This window comes from Piliocolobus tephrosceles, chromosome 9 (genome assembly GCF_002776525.5).
Source record: "Piliocolobus tephrosceles isolate RC106 chromosome 9, ASM277652v3, whole genome shotgun sequence".
NCBI classification, from domain to species: Eukaryota; Metazoa; Chordata; class Mammalia; order Primates; family Cercopithecidae; genus Piliocolobus; species Piliocolobus tephrosceles.
Window position 1 is genome coordinate 29,336,919 of NC_045442.1, and position 20,640 is coordinate 29,357,558.

The window sequence follows — 20,640 nt, forward strand, 5'->3', positions numbered from 1 at the left end:
ATATTTGTCTTTCTGTGCCTGCTTTGTTTCACTTAACATGATCTCCAGTTCCATCCATGTTGTTGCAAATGACAGGATCTCATTCTTTTTATGGCCGAATAGTACTCCATTGTGTGTATGCACTGCGTTTTCTTTTCTTTCTTTGTTTTTTGTTTGTTTGTTTTGTTTTGTTTTCTTTGAGACAGAGTGTCACTCTTTCACCCAAGCGGGAATGCAGTGGTGTGATCTCAGCTCACTGCAACCTCTGCCTCCCAGGTTCAAGCAATTCTCCTCAAGCCTCCTGAGTAGCTGGGATTACAGGCATGCACCACCATGCCAGCTTATTTTTGTATTTTCAGTAGAGATGGGGTTTCACCATGTTGGCCAAGCTGGTCTCAAACTCCTGACCTCAAGTGATCCGCTAGCCTCGGCCTGCCAAAGTACTGGGATTACAGGAGTGAGCCACCACACTCCACCTGTACCACATTTTCTTCATCCATTCCTCTATTCATGGACACTTAGGTTGCTTTCAAATCTTAGCTATTGTAAACAGTGCTGCAACAAACATAAGAGTCCAGGTATCTCTTTGATATACTGATTTCCTTTCTTTTGGGTGTGTACTCAGCAGTGGGATTGCTGGATCATATGGTAGCTCAATTTTTAGTGTTTTGAGGAACCTCCAAACTGTTCTCCCTAGTGGTTATACTAATTTACATTCCCGCCCCAGTGTATGAGGGTTCCCTTTTCTCCACATCCTTAACAGCATTTGACATTGCCTGTCTTTTTAATAGAAGCCATTTTAACTGGGGTGAGATGATATCTCATTGTAGTTTTGATTTGCATTTCTCTGATGATCAATGATGCTGAGCACCTTTTCATATGTCTGTTTGCCATTTATGTGTCTTCTTTTGAGAAATGTCTATTCAAATCTTTTGCAGGGCAGAAATGTTTTGAGTTCATAAAAGATAAATGGAGGTTCTTAAGATTTCAAATCTCAGATCCCTGCTAAAATGATATAGCTGAGGCTGAGCTAACTCTGTGATGAACCAGTTCCCTATTAAACAAACCTAGGGTGTGGAACAAACCTAGGACATATTTAAGACCATTTTCTCCTGTGGGAAGGAGACTTAGAGGCAGGACCTGCAACAGAACATGCTCCTCCTGCTGCCCATCAGTTATGACCTCGATTCTCCATGAAGGTGCAGAATACAACTTGTTAAAATTTGGGGATTAAAGGACCACTCTGAAAATTCTATGCTGGCATCCTTTTAATGAGCTTAATTCTTATCTTCAAAATATATTTCCAGGGCTGGGTGTGGTGGTTCACACCTTTAATCCTACTACTTTGGGAGACCAAGGTGGAAGGATCGCTTGAACCCAGAAGTTCGAGACCAGTCTCGGACGGTCGGAGAAATCCCGTCTCTACAAAAAATACACAAAACTAGCCAGGCATGGTGGTGCCTGTAGTCCTAGACACTCAGGAGGCTAAGGTAGAAAGATCACCTGAGCCCAGGAGGTCAAGGCTGCAGTGAGCCGTGATCATGCCACTGCACTCCAGCCTGGGTGACAGAGTGAGACCCTGTCTCAAAAACAAAAACTAAAACAAATCACAATATATTTGTAAGATAGTGTGGGGGAAAAGCTAGGAGGGTAATGCTTGACCAGTCAAATGTCTGTAAAGTGATTGGTGGTGGAAGAAAATATAAATGAATATTTATCAAGTCTCTGAAGTGGGGAGAGGACTTCCTACACATAAAACTGTGGAGGAAATCATAGCAGGAAAGCCTTACAGCATAATACTTTCAGATGCTGTACTTCCATATGCAAAAATATATAAGCCAAATTAAAAGTCAAAAGAAAACAAAAATGTGTTTTAAAACCAGCCAAATATCTTTTCTATACAAGGAACGCTTTAAAAGGAACTTTTACAAATCAACAAGGAAAATTAGTAAGATTCAGATGGCCAGACAGGCAAAGCCCCTGAACTGAACAGACAAATTTTACAAGACCAGGAGCAAGAGATGACATACTTCAGGGAAAACCTTCCACTTCCCTGGCAATCAAAGAATATGCATTAAGTCAACAATGAGGAGCTACAGTGTATCTCCACAGCAAATATTATTCAACAAACAAATATCTTTTTTAATGAACTCTCCCCCTAGTGAAAAGGAGATAAGGCAAAGAGCATTTTCACATACTGCTGGTGAGGGGCAAACAACACAAGTCTTCTGAGAAGCAATTTAGTGAAATACAGCCCAAGCCTCCAATGTGCTCATTATACCCTTTGATCTGGTCATTCCACTCCTGAGAGTCCAGCTTAAGAACATATTCTAAAATACAGAAAATGCTTCTTAGGCAAAGAAGCTGATGTTCCCTGTAGCACCGTTCAAAACAGTAAAGGACTGAAAACCATCTAAACACTCCTAATTGCACCACTGCACTCCAGCCTGGGTGACAGAGCAAGAATCCATCTCAAAAAAAAAAAAAGTGTTTTTTCTACTTTTTTTAAAGATTACATATTTAATACGGAAATATATTCCCATCATTTAAAAAAAATCAAACACAGAAAATAGTGTAAAAGGCAAAATCTTCCCTCTACATCCCTGCCCTTAACCACTTTTCTTACCCACCCCAATTCTAATCAGTCCCCTTCCCAGTGTGAGACACTACTAGGAGGTGGATGTGTTTCTCTCTAGATCCTTTTCTAGCCATTTATTTACATGTATATGCACACCTGCATGGTTCAGTTTTGTTTTCTTCTACTAAAATGGGATCATACCAGCTGTATTACTGTGTGATTCATTTAATATTTCTAGGCAATCTTTTAATGTCAGTACACAGATTTACCTCATTCATTTTCAGCCATTCCACAGAATTCCACAAGACAGACATGATTTGCTTAACCACTCACCATCTAATGAATATTGTTTCCTAATTTGTCATCATCACAAATAATGCTGCTGCTCTAAGAAACACTCTTATACATGTAAATAAGCATTTATAGCGTTCATAAAAATTGGCCAGGTGTGGTGGCTCACACCTGTAATCCCAACATTTTGGGAGGCCAAGACAGGTGGGTCATTTGAGTCCAGGAGTTTGACACCAGCCTGGGCAACAGAGGGAGACCCTGTCTCTACAAAAGTTAAATAGAAAACTAGCTAGGCACAGTAGCACACGCCTGTAGTCCTGGCTACTCAGGAGGCTGAGTTGGGAGGCCCCCTTGAGCTCAGGAGTTCGACGATGCAGTGAGCCGTGATTGCACCCTGCATTCCAGCCTGACAACAGAGTAAAACCCTGTCTCAAAATAAAATGGCAGGGGGTCTAGGAAATATTTACATCATAATAGTAATCAAGTTTCAACTACATAAAATATACATAATAGAAAAGGACAGAAAACAAAAACAAAAAAGTCCCCAAGATTGTAGCAGTGGTTGTTTCTGGTAGTGGGATTATATTTTTTTCCCTTAGTTTCTATGTTTTCCTGTATTTTCCAAATTCTCTCTAATGAACAAGTACTACTTTATAATTGGAGAAGAGTAAAATTAATTTTTAAATAATAAGAATAATTATTATTCTATTATTTATGTGATGGGAAAGGGTATATCAGAAGGCTATTGAAAGAAGTACAGCAAATATTAGTTTATCTAGAAAGCAGCTGTATGAATTGGATGATGAATGAAGTAACTGAACTAGCAACAGCACTAATACACTTAACCAGGCATCCTGAGTCAGGGATAACCCGTTCCCAAGGTGAAAGAATGGTGGTTACAACTAAAACGGTATATTAGTAAACATGCTAAATCAGCTAGCAAATCCAAGAGAAATCACAACGTATGTTCATGCAAAAACCTGCACAGTGTTAACAACAACATTATGCATATTGGTTCTAAGAGTGGAACCTTCCCAGATGTGGATAAACAAAATGTGTGTATTCACACACGGAATATTATTTAGCCATAAAAAAGAATGAAGGATAAACCTTAAGAACTTTGTGAAAATAGCTCATGAAATGCTACATGTTGTATGATTCCAGTTATATGAAGTGTCTAGAATAAGTCAATCCATAGAGACAGAAAGCAGATTAGTGGCTGCGTATGGCCAGGCGGACTGAGAAGAAATGGAAAATGATAGCTTACGAGTGAGTAGTTTCTCTGGGGGATGATAAAAAAACGCTCTGAAATTAAATAGTGGTGATAGTTGCACAACTCTCTTAGTATACTAAAAGCCAGTGAATTGTACACTTGAAAAGGGTGAATTTTGTGGCATATGAATTATATCTCAACGTTGTTATTAAAAATAGCTAGTAATAATCAATTTAGTTCATAGACATGTTAACTCAGATAAAAAATTTAGCCTGTAGTCTGCCATATATAAAAGGATACAGAAAATTGTCTTCAGTGACGAATTAACCAGGTATAAACTTTTTTGCCTTCCTTTCCTGGTGCTATCAAAGGAGAAACAATTAAACAATATATAAATAATTTTGCCACTGGAAATTAATAAAAATTAAGAAAGAGCAAAAGCAAAACTAAACCAAGACAATATAATCTAACTTGAATAAATGTCTTTTTTGATGAGAAGAAAGGACAGACTAAAAATTAAGATTACCAAGTACAGTGACTCATGCCTGTGATCATAGCACTTTGGGAGGCTGAAGTGGGAGGATCACTTGAGCCTAGGAGTTCAAGACCAGCCTGAGCAACACAGTGAGACCTCGTCTCTACAAAAAATTAAAACAAACAAAAACAAAAACAAAACAGTTGGGCATGGTGGCCTGAACCTGTGATCCCAGCTACTCGGGAGGTTGAGGTGAGAGAATCACTTGAGCCCAGGAGGTTGAGGCTGCAGTGAGCCGTGATTGTGCCACTGCACTCCAGCCTGGGTGACAGAGTGAGACCCTGACTCAAAAAAAAAATAATAATAATAATAATTAAGATAATGGAGGCTGGCTCGGTGGCTTGAGCCTGTAATCCCAGCTACTCGGGAGGCTGAGGTGGAAGTACTGCTGGAGCCCAGGAGCTCAGGACGACAGTGAGCCATGACTGTGCCACTGCACTTCAACCTGGGCAACAGAGAGAGACCCCCATCTCTAAAAGAGGAAAAGAAAAGAAAAGAATTAAAAAATTAAGATTATGGGTGACATTTAGAATCAATAAAGTATTTAACTACAGATGCTCCTGGGTGATACACACATAATTTATGCAAATTCCACCTCATGCAAAGTGCTACACATAAGGCATGCAATCAAATTTGGCAATGCGGGAAACTCTGCATGGAAATGCAAAGTGAAGCACCCCAAGGCAGGTGGTTGGATGACAAGAAGCAAAATCATAAAGTGCCCTGTGGCCGCCGGCAGACAAAAGCTTCAGTTGCTGGGCCAGGTCTCATCCCTCAGGGCTATTTCAGCATTATTTATGTTGTCCCCTCCCTGCTGTCCTTTATGGAGCTCTGATGATGATGAAGAAAGGACTAAGCAATAGCGTGCAGAACCAATTCATAAGCCATGAACACTTGCTAGATTTAAAGCAAAACTCCAAAGCCTCAAGGAAATATGACCAAATCCTACCTTTCACTGCACTTGGACTTGATTTGACTACTTTCATAATGAAAATATTTTTGGAAGGCACAGACGAAAAGTGACACCAAGAGGTCCTGCCACATTCAAATCCACAAAGATCAAATGAAGCCTGGCTCAAGTCCCATTCAGAAATGGGAAATCAATACCTGAAGAAGAATAAAACTAAAAAATATGTGCTGCTTAGATTAATGATTCAGTAAAGGCTAGAAAATCTGCATGAAGACATAAAGTGCAGCAAGACAAGACAAGTGTCGTAGTTTTAAAACTCATGCCAATGTTCAGAACAGGAAAGCCAGTGAGCAGGCTGCTAGTTTGATAATAAAAGTGGCAGTAATACATCTCAAAGAGTTATAAAAGATAATAGAGAAAAATGTTGTTATATAACAAGCACAATAAATATTTGATTTTGATGGAACTTAATTTTTTTTTTCTTTGAGACAAAGTCTCACTCCGTCACCCAGGCTGGAGTGCAGTGGCATGATCAAAGCTCACAGCAGCCCTGACCTCCTGGACTCAAGTGATCTTCCCACCTCAGCCTCCCAAGTAGCAGGGACCACAGGTGTGCATCACCACATCCAGCTAATTTTTGTATTTTTTGTAGAGACAAGGCTTTGCCATGTTGTCCAGTCTTGTCTTGGACTCCTGGGCTCAAATGATCTGCCCGTTTCAGCCTCCCAAAGTGCTGGGACATGAGCCACGGAACCCACCTGAAACCAGATTTAAAAAACAAACAAACAAACAAACAAAAAACAAGAGGAAAAAAACACAAAACTTAAAAAGTTAGACAAGGCAGTTATTTCAAAAGAAGAAAGCGTCAGAGTTTAAGGCTACAAAAGGTGAACTGACCTTTTGTTTGAGGATAACATAGCAGAAGATTATACATGAAATCTTGGCTTGCTTATCACTCAGAAAGACAATGAGTATTTAATATATTTTTAGCTCACAAAAAATCCTGATTTTGCAAAACCATGTGAAAGAGTTGCATAAATCAGGGGATCTTCTCCATTAGAATTATTCTGACAAATTTCAATTTCACTAGAATCTCCTAGAATAAATATATTGGCATTTAAAGGAACAGATCACATAATTCAAGTTCATTGGTCATGTTTTCAGATTTCAGTATTTCCTACATTGTAGTTACAATTCTTTGTTTGTTTGTTTGTTTGTTTGTATTTGTTTTTGTTTTTGAGACAGGGTCTTGCTATGTCACCCAGGCTGGAGTGCAGTGGCATGATCATAGTTCATTGCAAGCTCAAACTCCTGGGTTCAAGAGATGCTCCTGCCTCAGCCTCTAGAGAAGCTGGGACTACACATGCCACCATGACTAGCTACTTTTTTTTTATTTTTAGTAAAGACATGGTCTCACTGTGTTGCCCAGGCTGGTCTTGAATTCCTGGCCTCAAGTGATCCTCCCTCCTTGGCCTCCCAAAGTGCCTGGATCACAAACGTGAGCCACCATGCTCAGCCATAGTTACAATTATTGCTAACAGTCTATGGGACAAAACCACATTCAAACCTGTTAGGACAATGTGGAATACCCAGTGTTCCTTAAATAGCATCAGTGAAAGCTACCTACACCGAGGCTGGTTAGTGAAAGCTACCTATACAGAGGCTGGTTAACAATGGTGTTTCTGAGGCTCAGTTATTGAAGATAAAGTGAAATTTCTTATTCATTGACATGCTGGAACTGCCCATATCTTTTGCCAGCTCTTGAGTTTAGAGATAGCACATTGGTAGCTCAAAATTAGCCTTGGCGGAAGTATTTACACCACCCAAATCAGCAAATGCTATAAATCAGTGCTTTTTCTTTTTCTGTCTCTTTTAAGAGAAAATTGATTGTTAAACATTTATCACCACACCGCTGACGACATTCCTAAACTCTCTGGTTAAAGCTCCTAGCCCATAAAACCATTCCAAAGGTCCAGTAGAGACCATACGTTGCTCTTCTAAGCTCTGCCCACATATGAATATCCCATCAACACCTCAAATTTGACAAAATGTGTCCTCCCTCAAACTCTGAGTGAAAAGCATCACATTTACCAGCCACAAACTTGGAAATCATCCTCGGTAACTCCTACTCCTTCCTCAGATTTCATCTCATCTTAGTCCCTCAAAATCTCTCTAATTAAACCTCCCTCTCTAACCACCTTTAGTGGGGTCCTCTTTGTCCCTTCCCAGTCCCTGCTCTTGGCCACTCTAATCCATCCTCTACACTCTTGCTAAGCTGAACTTCTTCTTCTTCTTCTTTTTTTTTTTTTTTTTTTTGAGATAGGGTTTCACTGTGTTGTCCAGGCTTGAGTGCGGTGGTGCAATTATAGCTCACTGTAGCTTCAACCTCCTAGGCTCCAGTGATCCTCTCACCTCAGCCTCCCAAGTACATAGGACTACAGGGATAAGCCACCACGCCAAGCTAACATTTTGTATTTTTTTTTCCTTTTTTTTTTATTATTATAATTTAAGTTCTAGGGTACTGTGCATAACGTGCAGGTTTGTTACATATGTATACTTGTGCCATGTTGGTGTGCTGCACCCATCAACTCATCAGCACCCATCAACTCATCATTTACATCAGGTATAACTCCCAATGCAATCCCTCCCCCCTCCCTCCTCCCCATGATAGGCCCCGGTGTGTGATGTTCCCCTTCCCGAGTCCAAGTGATCTCATTGTTCCGTCCCCACCTATGAGTGAGAACATGCGGTGTTTGGTTTTCTGTTCTTGTGACAGTTTGCTAAGAATGATGGTTTCCAGCTGCATCCATGTCCCTACAAAGGACACAAACTCATCCATTTTTATGGCTGCATAGTATTCCATGGTGTATATGTGCTACATTTTCTTAATCCAGTCTGTCACTGATGGACATTGGGGTTGATTCCAAGTCTTTGCTATTGTGAATAGTGCCGCAAAAAACATACGTGTGCATGTGTCTTTACAGCAGCATGATTTATGATCCTTTGGGTATATACCCAGTAGTGGGATGGCTGGGTCATATGGTACATCTAGTTCTAGATCCTTGAGGAATCGCCACACTGTTTTCCATAATGGTTGAACTAGTTTACAATCCCACCAACAGTGTAAAAGTGTTCCTATTTCTCCACATCCTCTCCAGCACCTATTGTTTCCTGAGTTTTTAATGATTGCCATTCTAACTGGTGTGAGATGGTATCTCATTGTGGTTTTGATTTGCATTTCTCTGATGGCCAGTGATGATGAGCATTTTTTCATGTGTCTGTTGGCTGTATGAATGTCTTCTTTTGAGAAATGTCTGGTCATATCCTTTGCCCACTTTTTGATGGGGTTGTTTGTTTTTTTCTTGTAAATTTGTTTGAGTTCTTTGTAGGTTCTGGAAATGAGCCCTTTGTCAGATGAGTAGATTGCAAAAATTTTCTCCCATTCTGTAGGTTGTCTGTTCACTCTGATGGTAGTTTCTTTTGCTGTGCAGAAGCTCTTTAGTTTAATTAGATCCCATTTGTCAATTTTGGCTTTTGCTGCCGTTGCTTTTGGTGTTTTAGACATGAAGTCCTACAGTAACCAAAACAGCATGGTACTGGTACCAAAACAGAGATATAGACCAATGGAACAGAACAGAGTCCTCAGAAATAATACCACACATCTACAGCCATCTGATCTTTGACAAACCTGAGAGAAACAAGAAATGGGGAAAGCATTCCCTATTTAATAAATGGTACTGGGAAAATTGGCTAGCCATAAGTAGAAAGCTGAAACTGGATCCTTTCCTTACTCCTTATACGAAAATTAATTCAAGATGGATTAGAGACTTAAATGTTAGACCTAATACCATAAAAACCCTAGAAGAAAACCTAGGTAGTACCATTCAGGACATAGGCATGGGCAACATTTTGTATTTTTAAAGAGATGGAGTTTCGCCACGTTGACCAGCGTGGTCTCAAACTTCTGGGCTCAAGTGATTCTCCCACCTTGGCTTCTCAAAGTGCTGGGATTACAGGCTTGAGCCACTGTGCTCAGCTGAGCTGAATACTTTTTATTTTCTTTATTTCTTTTTTTTTTTTTTTTTTTTTGGAAACAGAGTATCCACTGTGTTGCCCAGGCTGGAGTGCAGTGGCACAGTCCTGGCTCACGGCAACCTCCCCATCCTGGGTGCAAGCGATGGGCTGAATACTTTTAAAGGCATGAAGGAGTACAACACTCTCCTGCTTGACAGGCTTCAATTACTCACCATCAACTCTGAAATAAAGTACAAATCCGCGGGCACAGTGGAAAAGGCCTTTCAGTGTCTGACTCTTGTCCACCCTCCACATTCGCCTCTTACCAATCACTCCCTCACTGGCAACCCCTCACTGGTTACCGTTTGCCAAACACACCGGGCTCTCGCCCTTGTGCCTCTAATTCATCCTAAGAGTCAACAGAGGCATTATCTACCCCCACAGACCAGCCTTCTCGTATGCATGTCTCCAGCCTAGCACTCAACACACCCAGGTTTTAAATGGGCTTAACAGCCTATCTCCCCATCCAGGCTTTGAGCCCCTTGAAGGTCTTGAATATTTTTTATTCCTAGTACATAGTTCTGAGCCTTTACAAAGAGCCCACTCCAATTTGCAAAACAGGACTAGTACCATTTGTACCTGAAAAGGTTGTTGGAAAGATTCAATGAGATGATGTATGCAAAGTATCTGCAGCATGATTCATGGCACAAAATACTGGTTCACCTGCCCTGGAAAAGACTCCCGATTGAAGAACTGTATCTTCATCATAACCCTATACTTTCATCATAATTTAAAAAGTTCATCCATCATCCAAAGGGAGGTAGGAGGGAAACTGATGAAAATGTTTCAATTACTGTATATTTGAATTCAAAGGGTTTTTTCCCCCAGCTCCTTTCCCTGGTCCAGTATCTGTCTACCTGTGAGAGGGTAACCAGGCATGATGGGGTCCATTCAGCTGATCTTTAAAATAAAGACCATAAATTCTCTAGTCACAAGATTTTTCACAAGAGAAAGAACTTCAGTTCCTGACAATGTCATAAAGAAGCCATCAAAATAGGCCTGAACTGCCTAGCTCTGGCTTTTTTTTTTTTTTTTCTTTTGAGTCAGTCTTTCTTACTCTGTCACCCAGGCTAGAGTGCAGTGGTGTAGTCATGGCTGACTGTAGCCTTGACCTCCCAGACTCAAGCAATCCTCCTGCCTCAGCCTCCTAAGTAACTGGGACTACAGCTATGCATTGTTATGCCTGGCTAATTTTTTAAATTATTTTTGTAGAGGAGGGGTCTTGCTATGTTGCCTAGGCTGGTCATAAACTCCTGGGGCTCAAGTGATCCTCCTGCTTCAGCCTCCCCAAGTGCTGGGATCACAGGTGTGAGCCACCATATATGTGAGAATAAACCGTTATAATATGTGAGAGAATGTTACATGAGACAGTAAACTCTTACAACATGAATTTACAGTAGTTAGACTCCAGCAGCCAAAGACAATCCCTAACCTTTACAGACCTTGACCTCATTGGCAGAAGCTACAGAAGCCATGCAGAGATACTCAGAAAGATGGGGTGACTCTGGGAAAGGAAGCAATTCATGGCACGTCCTCCCCAACTCCTCATCAGATTTTCCAGAATAAGTCCAGAGCACGTTAGAGGACGGCAAACATGCAATCAGATGATCAGAAGTCTGACTTATCAAAGGCAGAAAGAATAAGCCTGTGAAGGCCAGTGTCAGAGTGACCAGGTTAGCAACCTGCCTGGCTTCCTCCATTGTAGCTGACCAGGAGAGGGACCCCTTTTTGTACCTCTTCCAGGTTGCAGAATTCCTGACGCAGGGCTGCCTTCAGATCAGTGCATTCTCTCCCACATCTCAACGCTACCAGGCACTCCTTGGTCAAATGTGGGACCTAATCAGAGGACACAGGTTCTCAGTGGAGAAGTCTGTGGAAACTTCCAGTTCCTGCTGTGCTTGAAAAGGCAGCAAAGCTTTATAACTCCAGCCTAACAGGGCAACACCCACATCCGACCCCCAGCTCCCTGTGAGGGGCACTAAGTTATGTCTGTGGTTCCGGGATAATGTCATATCCCGGACATATCCCGGATTCCTAATGAGAAGTAGGAATCTGTTTCTCACAGTGCCCTGGGAAAACAGGGTGCTTTAGGAGGCTTTCTCTAGTGCTCCTTACTTGATCAGCTGCTTCCATGCTATATATTCTTAGGTGGGACACTCAACCTCTCTAAGCCTCAGTGTTCCCATCTGAAAAATGGATACAATAGCAGTACCCACTTTAAAGGGCAGTTGGATTAAATGAGTTAGCGCCTACAAAGTAATTAGGACAGTGCCTGGCACATCATAAGTGCTTGATATATGTCAGCTGTTAATCTTACTGAGGTTTTTAAAAAACGCCATCTTTTCAAAGACGCCATCTTAAAGTTTCTCCATTCTTTTTTCTTTCATTATCAAATCTGCCACTATTTATCTATTCTTCACGTTTCCTGGGCAGCAGGCACTCTTATGCCTCTAAAGAGCATCACTGGCCAGGCGCAGTGGCTCATGTCTGTAATCCTAGCACTTTGCGGGGCCGAGGCAGGCAGATCACTCGAGGTCAGGATTCAAGACCAGCTTGGCCAATATGGTGAAACCCCATCTCTACTAAAAATACAAAAATTAGCTGGGTGTGGTGGCACGCGCCTGTAATCCCAGCTACTTAGGAGGCTGAGGCAGGAGAATTGCTTGAACCCAGGAGGCAGAGGTGGCAGTGAGCCAAGATCACGCCACTGCATTCCAGCCTGGGTGACAGAGAGAGCGAGACTCTGTCTCAAAAAAAAAAAAAAAAAAAGAAGAGCATCACTTTCTATGCATAATCTTCACACTCCATTACTTTTCACCTGAAGTCGGGGAAATAGTCCCTTTAAGGATTACCAGTTTTCAGTTCTTTCAATATTCCTGCTTCAAGTCACATGGTCATTGCCATGTCATAACCATACCTCCTGAGCCTGCCAGTTGAAATAGAGAAGCACCTAGCAGTTAAGCCTTTAACTTTAATATCAGTGGCCATGCTCTACCCTAATTCCATGCTAGCTAATCTCCTGAGGATCACATGGTATCAAAACAAATCAGTTTCACCAATGATTTGGCTTTAAAATGGGTTGAGGTTTGGGAAAGACATGCAAAGTAAAATAGAGTGTGGGTGGCTTTTTAAATTGAATATACCTTACAAAATAGCTCCAACAACATCTTTTGGCGAGCTCGTTCGTATGGGTCATATGGAAATAGCTTCCTTCCTGGATAAGCGTCATCCAGGTACTCACAAGCGATCACAGATTCATAGATCAGTTGACATTGGCTGGTCTCCAGGACAGGAATGTGGCCAAAAGGGTGCTTTGTATAGTACCATTCAGGCTTGTTTCTCAGGTTAATGTTGACAACTTCATGTCTTAAAAAGCAAAAGGAAAACAAAAATGAGAGGCATCTGTAGGCAGGCACTCTTCTTGAAAGCAGAAGCATTCAGTTTAAAAGTTAAAATTTGCAATTAGTTTTCTAAAGTTTAAGTTTTGTATAAAATATATAACATCATCATCTTCCTTCCTGCAGTGAGACGTGTTGAATGTTTTCTATGCCTTATCTCAGTTGTTCCTCATAATTCCCCATGAAGTAGGCTCACCTTATAGGAAAGAAGGCTCAAGGAGGTTGAATCTCACACACAATACCACCTACTAAGAAGCAGTAGAGCCAGCCGGGCACGGGGCCTCATGCCTGTAATCCCAGCACTTTGGGAGGCTGGGGCAGGCAGATCATCTGAGGTCAGGAGTTCAAGACCAGCCTGGTCAACATGGCAAAACCCCATCTCTACTAAAAAATACAAAAAATTAGCCAGGCGTGGTGGCAGGCGCCTGTAACCCCAGCTACTCGGGAGACTGAGGCAGGAGAATCACTTGAACCTGGGAGGTGGAGGTTGCAGTGAGCTGAGATCATACCCCTGCACTCCAGCCTGGGCAAGACAGACTCCATCTCAAAAAAAAAAAAAAAGTAGTGGAGCCAAAATCACAGCCAGACAGACTCAGAGCTCACACACTTAACCATGGCATGAGAGAATTTAGTACATTTTACAGCTTGAAAATACACATCTGATATTAACAGGTCACAACAGAATATGGTAAATGTTAACAATTAAGAGCATGAGTTTTGGCATCAGACTGAACAGTCTAGCTTGGGACCTTAACCGAATTCCTAACCTCTCTGTGCTCAGTGTCCTTAATTATAAAATGGGGCTAAGAATTACACCCATCTCTTGGTACTGTGGTGATGATCAAGTAAGTGAATATGCATAAAGTGTTTAGGACAGTGCCTGGCATGTAAGCATGCAATAACATTTTAATTCTTCTTCTAATTATTAGATGTTCAAATAATACTATTACTTAATGTTCACATAATAATACAATTTTATTTAGATAACTACAAAGTTGCCAGAAGCATGAACATACGTTTGAAAAGATGAAAGGAAACAAATGGGAACATTCATTGCTTAGTCTAGGAGATTGTCTTAAAACCTACAGCAGAGGCTGGATGAGGTGCCTCACGCCTGTAATCTCAGCACTTTGGTAGGCCAGGATGGGAGGATTGCTTGAGCCCAAGAGTTCGTGACCAGCACAGGCCACATAGAAAGACCCAAAAAACCGAAAGCAGTGAGTCTCAACTAGAAGTGATTTTTGGCCTCCTTCCCAAGGGACATATCACAATGTCTGGAGACATTGTTTAGCTGTCACAACTGAAGATAGGCGATAGGGAAGGGGGACTCTACTGTCATGGGTAGAGACTACTGAATGGGTAGAGACCACGGATACTGCTAAACATCCAGCGATGGATAGGACAGCTCCTATCCCACCTCTCCAACAAAGAATTATCTGGCCCATATTGTCAACAGTGCCAAGGTTGAGACACCCTGCCCTAAGGAAATACATCAGCTCCTAAGCTGATAATTTATCACCAAATGGGCAAAACATCCTGTTGTTATTTTCCTCAAAAAGCAGGTAACCTTAAGGTCAACTTAATTTGAGCAAAAAGGAAGAATCTGGAAATACAGGCCCTATATACTCAACAAAGTGGATTTACATAATTTTATTTAAAATATCTCTATATTACTCTTTATATCTCTCTGACATGAGTCTGAAACTCTGAAGTCACCCCCTTGTGATGGACTCTCCGAGACAAGAGTCAGGAACCTGGAGTGACACATTCTCAACACTCTAGCTTGGAGGCCAGCTGTATTATGCAGTCCACATCCTAGCAAAGCTGCTCTGCCCTCCAGATCTAGACCTGTAGGAGCTGGTCTTGCAAACTTCCTTCTGGAAGAATCCATACCCATTTCTCAAGTTTTCAAGGTGTCTTGAAAACTTCCAGACACCTCTTGATAGCAATTCCTTTTATTTCATTGTTTGGAAAGATTTGTTCATTCATTTAACAGATACTTTTTGAGCACCCACTATGTGACAGGCTCTCTCCTAGCTCATGAATAAAAGATACAGAGTTCCTACCCTGGATAATTCACATGGGTGAAGGTGACTGGGGAGAGGAGATGGATGAACAAATAAGAAAATGCTGGACGCAGTAAGTTCAATAAAGAAAGGAAACAGAGATGACCTAAGATGCCTGGGGTGTGGTGGGGGAACTACCTCTGTGGAGCAGCCAGGAGAGACCTCAGTAGCCTTGGTTGCACCCTTAAACATTCTGGGAGGGAACCAGTTCACCAGCCCCATCATTCAGATTCCTCTGCGCTGGCCTAGAAGTTTCATGACTCAGAAAAGGGCTCCGCATTTCAGCAGGGCCCGCTAAAAAAATGCCCGCCCTTTGCTAATTACTTGTTGACTTTGCCTCCGAAAAAAGGGACAGGGAGCCCCTTCTAAAATCTGAGCAGGACGCCCGAGATGCTAAACATTCCCGGGTTCCTGCGAGGCACTGGGTTTGCCCGCGGGCTCTGGGCCGCTTCTCACCTGATGTCTTTGGCCTTGAGGACGAGGCGGGTCCTGTGAGAATAGGGGCAGAACCTCATGCTGTAGATGCGGATCAGCCCCTCCGGGACTGGCCCTGGGGGCAGGCTTCCTGCAGAGCAGCGATGAAGGGGGACAGGGAAAGGAGAGGCTTAGTCAGCCCAGTGAGGAGGGAGCTCGCTCACTTGCCCGGATCCCAGGATGGCTGTGGGAGCTCCAACTCCCAAGTCCCAGAGAGGACAGTGCTGCACGTGGCTTTTCTTCAGGAGAGCCCTCCAAGTCCCTTCCTGCCCCGCTGGTCTGCAGGCCAAGGCCAGGCAGCTCCGCCGACCCCATGGAGAGCACTCACCTTTCCCCAGGGTCCTGTTCGCATCCTCAGACATGGTCCCCAAGTGTTTGCGCAGCTCCCGGAGCTCACGGTCGCCGCCCTGTGGCTCGCCACCGCTGCCGCAGGGTCCAGAAGCAGCTGCGCTCTGGCGCGCACCTCTTGCCCCAAATTTAATTTTTGAACTACTGGGCTCCGGCGGGGCAGAGGGAAAGCGATCTGGAGCAGGAGCTAGGATAATTTAACCTGGGGAGACATCGCCCCAGATTTGGAAGCCGCAGAGTAGGAGCTGGCAAAAAACAAAACAAGACAAAATAACACCTGAAAAGCTCCCTCTTGCTCTGAATATGTGCTTAAAGTTTTGGAGGGGCCTCCTCTATCTATATCAAGCAACGCTCAAGAATGGGCATTTAAACTCCAACATGGATTTCAAAGGAGTTTAATCAAAATCGACTAGGGTAACGCTGACTTTTTCTTTCCCATTCTGAATCTCTTGCATCACTAAGACAATTGGCCACACCTCTGTAAGTAAGCTTTAAAAAATAATAAGGCCAAACATTCTCATGATACAGCAACTAGGAAATAAAAACTTATTGGTGTTGAAATCTCACATACACCGGAGAGTCAGTGCCCGCTAGACACCTAGACACCTTTGGTGTCTAGACAGCTCACATTTTGCACCCTAGACACCTCAGTTGCCTCATCCCAGTCCTGTCCCTACCTGTGAGGTTTTACCCAAGCTCTGAAAAACTAGCAATGAATAAAATTAAGATACCTGGAGGCAAAGAACAATTTGTGAGCTCCCCCAATTCCCCAGCATAAATTTTTGAGAACACTCTTACTAGATGCTAAGGATACATTGCCAACAGCCCTGCCATATAGGGGCCACTTGCACAGCTTTTCTGTTTATGTGAGATAATGGAGGTGGCTTTGGCTCTGATGCTGATAAGCTGAGATCTTGAATTTCAGCAGGTAAAAAAATAATTCCTTAAATTTTCCAGAACTGGGCTGCTGTGGGAATTGCTTGTAAATTCATTTTGTGGCAAATGACCTTCAGGTCATGAAGGAAAGAAAAATATTTTCTGTGTCTCACTCATACTGACTAAATTATTTCTAAAGACTACCTTGATTCCTACAATTGCTCTGTCAGGCAACTAATATTATTCCTACTTTTCAAAACAGAAAACAGCTTCAGAGAAATGAAATTATTTGCCCAAAGTAACCAGCTAGTAGGGTTGAAGAACTTTAAAAGTCCAAAGCTTGACTCGTTGTCTTGACCTTTAAAGCTGGTAACAGTGTTGGGAAGAAAGGATTTTAAGTCCAGGAAAAGATATAGCATATAATGGCTGCTCAACAAATAATAGTTGAATCTAAATATCTTTTATTAAAATGACACAGCCTAATTATGTAGCTTATAAATGGGTACTGTTAGGCCTTTGGAGTTCCAGTCTATCCAGAACTTCTTGGTTAATAATAGTGTTAACATTTTTTGCTAGTGAATAAGAATCTTTGCAAATCTTCAGAATAGTGACTCAACTACATTTTTTGCTGTCATTCAATGATTTCATGTGAAATAAGCTTAGATAATAATATGGAAAGTATTAACATTTTACAAGAATTAGGGAATGGCAAAAATGTTTGAATAAATGTTCTCTGAAAATAAAAAGCATATATGTCAGCAAGAAATCTGGTGTTGGAGAAGACATATTGGTTCCTGGCTTGCTAAGCTGACTTTTCATTTAGGAAGACAGAGAAAGTAATAGAGTAATTTCTATTACTTTGGAGCTAATTCTGACCAAGAAGGACAAACTGGATGGTAAAATAGAAGAAACATAACCATGTCATGTTAGAGCTCCTGATAGATAAGATGACTTCTGGGCATACACATGTATCCCACATGTAAACAAAGCAGTTTTCAAGACAGTTGAGAAAAATATATCCATAGCCTAAAAAAGGCCATAAGAGGAATGCAAAATCTCAAAATCAAAATAAATTTTACTAATAACTATTTGGTGCTTCATGTGTATTGACCCAGTTAATTCTTAAAATAGTCCCATAACTGGGCCAGATGCGGTGGCTCACGCCTGTAATCCCAGCACTTTGGGAGGCCAAGGTGGGCGGATCACGAAGTCAGGAGATTGAGACCATCCTGTTTAACATGGTGAAACCCCGTCTCTACTAAAAATACAAAAATTAGCCAGGTGCGATGGCGGGCGGCTGTAGTCCCAGCTACTACTCGGGAGGCTGAGGCAGGAGAATGGCGTGAATCTGGGAGGCGGAGCTTGCAGTGAGCTGAGACTGCGCTACTGCACTCCAGCCTGGGCGACAGAGCAAGACTCTGTCTTAAAAAAAAAAAAATTGTCCCATTACTGTTCTATTTTGATTCACTTTAAAAGATGAGTAATAGGCCAGGCACGGTGGCTCAAGCCTGTAATCCCAGCACTTTGGGAGGCTGAGGCGGGCGGATCACAAGGTCAGGAGATGAGACCATCCTGGCTAACACGGTGAAACCCCGTCTCTACTAATAAATACAAAAAACTAGCCCGGCGAGGTGGCGGGCGCCTGTAGTCCCAGCTACTGGGGAGGCTGAGGCAGGAGAATGGCGTGAACCCGGGAGGCGGAGCTTGCAGTGAGCTGAGATCCAGCCACTGCACTTCAGCTTGGGCCACGGAGCAAGACTCCGTCTCAAAAAAAAAAAAAATAAAATAAAATAAAGATGAGTAAACTGAGACTAGCATGGTTAAACACTTCTCAACTAGTAAGTGGAAGAGGGAGGACTAGGAACCCTGGAAGTTTGACTCCAGCGGCAACAATCTCAACCAGTATCTTAGTCTTTATCAGATGCAATGAACTGAATGGTTGGCAAATGTTTTTACAAATATTAAATATTTTAGACTTTTCAGGCCATCTGGTTTCAACTATTCAGTTCTACACTTGTAGTGTAAAAACAGCCATCGAAGATAAACAACCAAATGGGTGTGGCTGTATTTATGGACACACTGCATTTGAACTTCATATATATATTTTAATAGCCTTTATTTTAAAAGTTTTAGATTCACAGCAAAATTGAGCAGAAAACAGAGATTTCCCATACATGCTGTGCCCCTGCACATGCAGTCTCTCCCACTATCAATATTCCAATCAGAGAGGTATATTTATTATAATCAATGAGCCCACATTGACATATTACCACCCAACATCCATAATTAATATATTAGTGCTCACTCTCAGTGGATTTCATATAATTTTCACATATCACATTGTGACTGGTTTTTTGTTCAACCCTTTAAAAATGTAAAAAATCATTCTTAGATATTGAGCTATACAAAAACCAACAATTGGTTGGATTTAACCCAATGGCCTTAGTTTGCCCATCCATGGTCTCTGAACAATGGCCAAACTGGGAATTCCATTTGTAAATTAAAAGGTTCCTTGATCCACCTTTCTACTTTGCCAGATGAGGATGATTTTCCAAGTTTTGTTTCTTCGTTCCCACCTTTTAAAAGAAACTAACTCTGAGAGTTGGGAAATGTTTATGAAAAGTATATCTGTATGTGGGAAATCAAGTTCTGAAATGCCAAGTTAATTTGGTAGAGTCAGAAGACAGGGATGGAAGCTGTTCTCCTCTAAAGGGAAGCAATCTAGTGTCAAGGTTCTCAGAACAGGCCCTGGAGCCCAATAGGCTGACTTTTTGAGACCCAGCTTTGGCACTTAGGCAAGCTATCTAACCTTTTTGACTTTCACTTTCCTCACGTGCAAAATGAGAACGCCAATAAGACCTACTTTATGAGTTGCTGTATCAAATCAAATAGTCCAGGGCATCATCAGTATAGTAAGAGCTCAGTATACATCAAAGTTAATGACAAACGCTAGTGAGTAAGAATACATTTTTTATAACAGAGTGCATTCCAATTTTGTATCCATAAAGATGAAGCACACTGCGATTCGGCTTTGCCAAGCATATTAGAATTAAAGTTCAACTCACAATACTTATTTCACCAGTTACCAGTTTAATGCCAACTGAATGGGTTGAATGCTGTAGACTCCATTTCAGTAATGTGGTTTTCAATCTTACCTCTGAACACTATACTTTCCCTAGAAAGATTTTAACCTCAAGCTTATCCCTTTCTTTTGAATACGCAGCACGTACTCATTTGAAATCCTCTTTGCAAACTTTCCTTCTATGTTATTTCATGTTTACACCTTTATTATACTGACCCACTCAATCATGAAACAAGTTGTAACTAGACCATATTAAACCTACTTCAAATCCATTTTCAGCCACCTGAAATATAATCGGATCTGTTTTGAAAATGTTTGGATCTTTGGTCATGGATGATTAATGACTTAAGCCTTCTAGGAAAATGCTGCTACCAAAGAAATAACTTATACTCTATTTACATGCATTTGTTTTGAGAAGAGGAACTGTGGTTTGCATTTGGCAACTTTTCAAAATTTTTTGTCGTGCCATCTCTTGATAGTAGCAGAAACTGGAGTACATTCCTCTTAATATGTTAGAAGCCTAATTGATATGAAAGATTATATTACTGGGTGTTCCCTTATTGTCCAATGAGTTCAAAAAGTGAGATCAGTTAGGTAAAAGGTTCTATTCTCAAATGTGCCTATATTCGGGAAATTTTTCATATTCCCTATAGGGAAATCAGGGTCAAATGAGGCTTTTTAAGTACTTGATTCTGCTTCCCTATCCCTATCTCTCTACAACTTGGGGAATCAAAGAAAAAAAAAAACTTTTTAAATAAATATTTGGTATAATAACATCTGAATAAGTAAAGGCAAATTGTCAAAATCCTGAAATCA

At 41.5% G+C, this 20,640-nt stretch overlaps 1 protein-coding gene across 2 annotated transcripts in view; it reads right to left on the reverse strand.

The window, feature by feature from the left end:
* Positions 1–20,640, reverse strand: part of GSTO2 (glutathione S-transferase omega 2) — a 30,572-nt gene that overhangs the window by 7,620 nt on the left and 2,312 nt on the right. Inside the window, exons 2-5 of one of the 2 annotated variants that reach the window (XM_023206582.3) lie at positions 15,847–16,111; positions 15,501–15,609; positions 12,724–12,946; positions 11,315–11,416 (exon numbers count right to left, since the gene is read on the reverse strand). In XM_023206582.3, coding sequence (XP_023062350.1) covers positions 11,315–11,416; positions 12,724–12,946; positions 15,501–15,609; positions 15,847–15,880 — 468 coding nt within the window. In that variant the 5' untranslated portion in view covers positions 15,881–16,111. The remainder of the gene's footprint in view (positions 1–11,314; positions 11,417–12,723; positions 12,947–15,500; positions 15,610–15,846; positions 16,112–20,640) is intronic. The other variant, XM_023206583.3, reaches the window with a different exon arrangement.